The sequence below is a fragment of the Peromyscus californicus genome, unplaced genomic scaffold (assembly GCF_007827085.1).
Source record: "Peromyscus californicus insignis strain IS unplaced genomic scaffold, ASM782708v3 Scaffold_5__1_contigs__length_169319896, whole genome shotgun sequence".
Lineage (NCBI taxonomy): Eukaryota > Metazoa > Chordata > Mammalia > Rodentia > Cricetidae > Peromyscus > Peromyscus californicus.
Window position 1 is genome coordinate 34,842,618 of NW_026294573.1, and position 6,139 is coordinate 34,848,756.

The 6,139-nt window shown below is 40.0% G+C and overlaps 1 protein-coding gene across 1 annotated transcript; it reads right to left on the bottom strand.

The window, feature by feature from the left end:
• Positions 1-551: 551 nt before the first annotated feature.
• Positions 552-5,935, bottom strand: LOC128097858 (olfactory receptor 2A12-like). Its single transcript, XM_052718673.1, has one exon. It carries the CDS (start codon positions 2,802-2,804, stop codon positions 1,857-1,859), a length of 948 nt encoding a protein of 315 aa, XP_052574633.1. The 5' UTR covers positions 2,805-5,935; the 3' UTR covers positions 552-1,856.
• Positions 5,936-6,139: the final 204 nt, after the last annotated feature.

Below are 6,139 nucleotides of genomic sequence, written 5' to 3' on the forward strand. Positions count from 1 at the left end.
CTTGTTGAGTTTGGATTTGTTTCAGCCATGAATAGATGTTGAATTTTGTCAAATCCCATTCATTCTCTCTCTCTCTCTCTCTCTCTCTCTCTCTCTCTCTCTCTCTCTCTCTCTCTCTCTCTCTCCTCTCTTCTCTCCTTTCCTCCTCTCTCCCCCTCTCTCTCCCTCCCTCTCTCCTTCCCTCCCCCGCATCTATCTATATCTATCATTTGCCTGCCTATCTTTCTCTCTCAAACACACAAAAAAATTTAAAATATATATTTAATAATTATATTCCAGTTAGCAAAGAGAACTTTGAACAAATACGTAGGAAATAAATAAGCACATAAAACAAATTCACCACCACAAGCTGTCAGTCAAATACAAATGCATACAATGAGTGCTTAGCCTGTTAAACTGATTAAAACAAGAAAATACCAACTACACTTACCTCTAGAGGATGCACAGAGCAATGGGAGTTCATATGTTGCCAAACTGAATGTCTCTTCAAAAAACATATTGTCACATTCTGTGTGAAAACAACTTCATCTAGTAGAACTCACACACTGTAAAGTTCATACATTATATTATATAGCTCAGTATTTTACTACATTCACAGTTTCATAGCCATTAGCATAATATAATTTTAGAGCATTTTCATTGTCTCAAAAGAAACTCAATATGCATAAGTAATTGCTCTTCCTTTCCCATCATACCCCTAGGACCAACAACTCTATGGATCTACCTTCTCTTTCTAAGAATTCACCTGTTTTGGATTATTTTATATAAATGGGATGATATGCTACATGAAGCTTTGCAACTGGCTTCTTTGATTGATTTCAAAAATTCAACATTGTAGCACATATATATAGTACATATTGTATATTTTATATACGTATATATAATATATAATGTATTTGTTCCCTTTTAGTGAAAAATATATTCCATGTGTGCACATACCATATTTTATTTACCCGTTTAGTTAACAAGCTTTGAGTTAATTATCTTGCTTTCTAATTGTCATGAATAAAGTCGCTATGACCACAAATGTACACATTTTTTAAAAATATTTTATGTGTATTGGTGTTTGGCCTGCATGCGTTTCTGTGCTCCACATGTGTGCAGTGCCTGTGGAAGCCAGAAGAAGTCATGTCCCCTGGAACTGGAGTTACAGATAGTTGTGAGTTACCACATGGATGCTGGGAATCAAATCCGGGTAGAAGGGAAAACTGACCCCACAAACTGTCCTTCAATCTCTGCATGCACATCTTAGCACACTTGTCCCTTCCCACAATAAATAATCAAATGTCATTTTAAAACTACTAAAAATAGAAAAAAATCTCCACATGAATATTCTAGAAGCTTTATATGGAATAGCCAAGGAATGGAAACTATCACTATTGTGCCCAAACTAAACTGTGGCAAGATATAGAAACATACTACTGTTATCCATAGCACTTTGGAGGGATCACAAGGGTACTAAGAAAAACAGAGCCCCCAACATCACATGCTGCATCTGTTTATGTAACATTCACAAAATGAGGATGTTATACTGATGGAGAAGAAACAATGGCATCAGTATCAGAGGTTAGAGTTGGGGACCATATACAATATTTCCTTGTGTGATGACGGAATAGTTATAACCCTGATGGAGTTACATGAACCTGAATGTATGATCAGTTTCCATATAACTATACGTCAAGATGAGTACATGTAATAAGTGGTAATATCCCAATAAGGTCTTCAGTAAATCATTAGCGTTGAACCAAATTCAGCTCACTGGATGTAATATGGTATCATTATCAAAGACATTCTCATTACAGGAAGCTGTATGATGAGTGTTCCAGAAGGCTACTAGTCTCACAACCCCCAAGCCTTTATCCTGACACTTTGCCGCAGCCTACCACCTTGAAGAAGGCCCTTTTCACATCTTTGTTACGAAGGCTGTAGATTATGGGGTTGAGGAAGGCAGAGATAACATTATAGAAGAGAGCCAGCTTCTTGTCCTCTTCTGGGGAGGACTCAGAGCCAGGTCTCATATACATAATCATACATGGGATCGAGAACATAGTGACCACAGTGATGTGGGAGGCACAGGTGGAAAAGGCCTTGATCCGCCCTTGAGTTGAACGGATCCTCAAGATAGCCGCAAAAATATTGATGTAGACGACAATGATGAGGGAGAGTGGGACCAGGAGAAGGATGAAGCCTAGGATGAAGTCCACCTGGTCATTGAGAGAGGTGTCTGCACAGGCCAACTTCAGGACAGCAGGGACCTCACAGAAGAAGTGGTTGATCTCATTGGGACCACAATAGGGAAGAATCATAGCAGAAACAGTATAGATAAGGCCACAGCTGATACCCCAGAACCCACAAAAGGCTACCAGTGACCCACGAAGCAAAGGGCTCATAATGACTTTATATCTGAGAGGATGGCAAATAGCCACATACCTATCATAAGCCATGATTGCAAAAAGCCATGATTCAGTGATTCCCAGCATGAGGAAGATGTACATCTGAGTCACACATCCAATATATGAGATGGTCTTCTTCTCACAGACCAGATGTACCAGCATCTGGGGCACTGTAGTGGTGACATAGCCCATATCCAGAATGGATAAGACACTGAGGAAAAAGTACATGGGTGTGTGGAGGCGGGAATCCATGTGTATCAAGGTGATAATTAGCCCATTGCCTAGGAGGGTGATGATGTAGAGGAGAAGAAAGACACCGAACAGAATGCCGTTTATCTTCGTGTCACTAGAGAATCCTAGAAGAACAAACTCAGTAAGAGAGCTGTGGTTTCCCCAGAGGAAGTCCTGCATCCTTCTCCTGCTGCAAAGATAGAGCAGAGCTGTCACTCATGAAAGAGAAGCCCTTAGATGCTAGCCCTGCTGTCAGTCATACAACAAGTGCGTCAAACATGAAGAGCAAAGCCAAGTACATATAGGTGTCCCACAGAGCTGGGACCAGAGTTTTAAAGAGAATTTCCATTTAATATGAAGCAGCATGCTCCTTTTTTATCATGCAATTCCATGCTTATTCTGAGATGCCAAATTATGATCCCCACATTTCAAAATGTAGAATTTGCAAAAAGAATGGGGGATACCCAAAAAGTAATGTCTTCTAATTCATGGTCCATACAGCTTAAGATGTTATTGGAAGAATTGGGTGTTTAAGAATGCAACATTTGTGTGCAACTAACATCAAATGTCAAAGTCTACCTTCATTTTTAGGACCATCCCCAAACTGACTTTAGTTGAACTGCTCCAAAAGCTTGATGGGCACCCTCAAACTTGAGAGACGTGGCTCTTGGCCTGACTCCCTTGAACAGCAGGAGAATAACTATCATTGGAAATAAGTAGTATCACATCAGTAAGTCAAAGTCACACATTTTCATGGACTGTGGGTAAATGACAAGGGACAAAGGACAAGTCAATAAAGAATGATGGCCTATGGTTTTCCCAATAGAAGAGACACCCTGACCTACGGAACATAGAGATGCTGCCTGGACACCAAGAAAGACAGATATAAAGGAAAATGGCTGAAACCAAACCAAACAAACAAAACAAGTGTTGTCTTGAAATTGGCCTAAGGAGAAAGGGTATGTTTCTTCAAATGATCTATGATGAGACGGGCTGAGGTCCTTTCACAGAAAATGGACAGTAACTGAGCAACACATTTAATGTGGTGAAGAGAGAGGGAGAGAGGGAAGGGAAGAGAGGAAAGATGAAGAAGAATGTGCACTGAGGAAGGATGCAAAAAACCAACCCAGAACTCAGTGAACGAACCCTTTAGAAATCAAAGTTGTTTCCTCTCAAATGAAAGCAGGTCATTGATGACCAAAGACCCACAGCCAAAGATGCTCCAAAGAACTTCCTTGGTCTGAAGGGAAATGGTCCTCTGTGGAGCACAGAATTGAAAGGGAGAATGAAAAGCATAGAATCAATGTGTGAGCCAAGATGAAAGAACATTGACTGTTTAAAGCAACAAAAATAACATCAAAGCAGTGAGAGAGAGAGAGAGAGAGAGAGAGAGAGAGAGAGAGAGAGAGAGAGAGAGAGCAAGAAAGACAGAGAGAGAAAGAAAGAAAGAAAGAGAGAGAGAGAGATGGAGAGAGAGAGAGAGAGAGATGGAGATAGAGAAAGGAGTCAAGAATGTGTCTGCACAGCACATAAGACTTTTTAATGAGTATAGAAGACTATATTCTTAGTTTATATATTAACTATAATATGTGTTTTATATTTTATGTGCATCTGTGTATCTATGTGTTTGTGTATCTATAGAACATGTAGCAAAATATCCCAAAGAATAGGAGGGAAATGGTTAAGATTTCTCCAGTGTTTGGGAAGTGGTGGCATACTAATTCAAGCAAGCCTGGAACAGGCCAAAGCCTCTAAAGTACTTTTTCTGTAAAGGAATGGGTAACACTCTAGTTTTTCAAGCCACAGACAGCCACTGTTGAATGATCACACAACAACGTGTTGGTCTGTGATGGATCGCGTATGTAGTGGGGACCTCCTAAGATTACAAGAGAACTATAGAATTCCTGTTGCTCAGCAGCTTTACTGCCAGCTGCTGTACAGCAATGCCTTGTTCAGATGCCCATGATGATGCTCTGTAGGCTAACCCACTGCACTGAGGGGCGGATGAAAGCACAGTACATGCAACTGTGACAAGAGTGTAACACTTGAAAGTGATGTTCAACAACTGACTCCGTTATTGTTTATGCACTTGCTATTCTACACCTTTAAATCGTTACTATGAAGTTCATCGCTACTTATAAAATGTTCAGTGCAAAGAACCTGTTGTCTTACAGAGTACAGTATGACAGAGCAGACAGTGTCACAGAGAATCATAGAGTATGATACATCATAGAACACGTTGTCATAGAGTGCTATAGAGTACACTGTGTCACAGAGCATGCTGTATCCTAGAGTATCAGAGAGCACTCTGTCTTGAAGAGCACACTGTGGTATGGAGCAGATGTTCTGTCATCACATATCAGCGAGAATGCTGCTTCATAGGGCATGCTGTGTCATAGAGCACACACTGTGTCATGGGGAATCCTGTGTTACGTTTGTAGCAGCCTCACACATCTCACGGTTATCACATTCTTCAATCAAGTCATGATTCAAGTGTTTGATCTGCTATTCAAGGGTTTGATCTGTATACCCTCCAGGGTTGTATAAATATACCCTATAAACTTCACAAATGACAAAATTTCTGAAACATTATCCATGTCATGTAACAATTTTTTTAAAAAAATTGGTCTCGTTTTCTTTTTTTAAGATTTATTTATATTTTATGTGTATGGGTATTTTGCTTGCATGTATGTATGTACACCATGCATGTGCCTGGTGCCCATGAAGGTCAGAAGAGAACATCAGACCCCCTGGAACCAGAGTTCCAGGTGGTTGTGAACCACCATGTTGGTGCTGGGATCTGATCCCAGGTCCATCTCTCCATCCCACCTCATATACTGCATTTTTAAAACTCTTTAAATATATATAATGTACCAACCTTTGCTCTAGAATAAGAACCAAAAAAAAACCTGAAGCAACAAAATTCAAAATATTATAAATTACATAAATTATTAAAAGTTTAATGAATACTCAGACATCTTGGTTAACTCCAAAGAAAGATAATAATAATAATAATAATAGTAAGGATAAAGAACCTAAGTTAGAATAGTGAGAGCCGTCCTAATGAAAACTTTAAAACACTGAAAAAAAAAAACCTTGAAGAAGATGTCAGATGATAGAAAAACCTCCCCGTGATGGACTGAGAGAACTAATGGCTGTGGCTGCCGAAAGCAATGTGTAGAGTCAACGCCATCCCATTCAGAATCCTCCATCCCATTCAGAATCCTCCATCCCATTCAGAATCCTCCATCCCATTCAGAATCCTCCATCCCATTCAGAATCCTCCATCCCATTCAGAATCCTCCATCCCATTCAGAATCCTCCATCCCATTCAGAATCCTCCATCCCATTCAGAATCCTCCATCCCGTTCAGAATCCTCCATCCCATTCAGAATCCTCCATCCCATTCAGAATCCTCCATCCCATTCAGAATCCTCCATCCCATTCAGAATCCTCGTGCTGTTGTTCACAGAAAGAGAAAAACACAACCTTAAAAATTCACATGGGAGCACAAA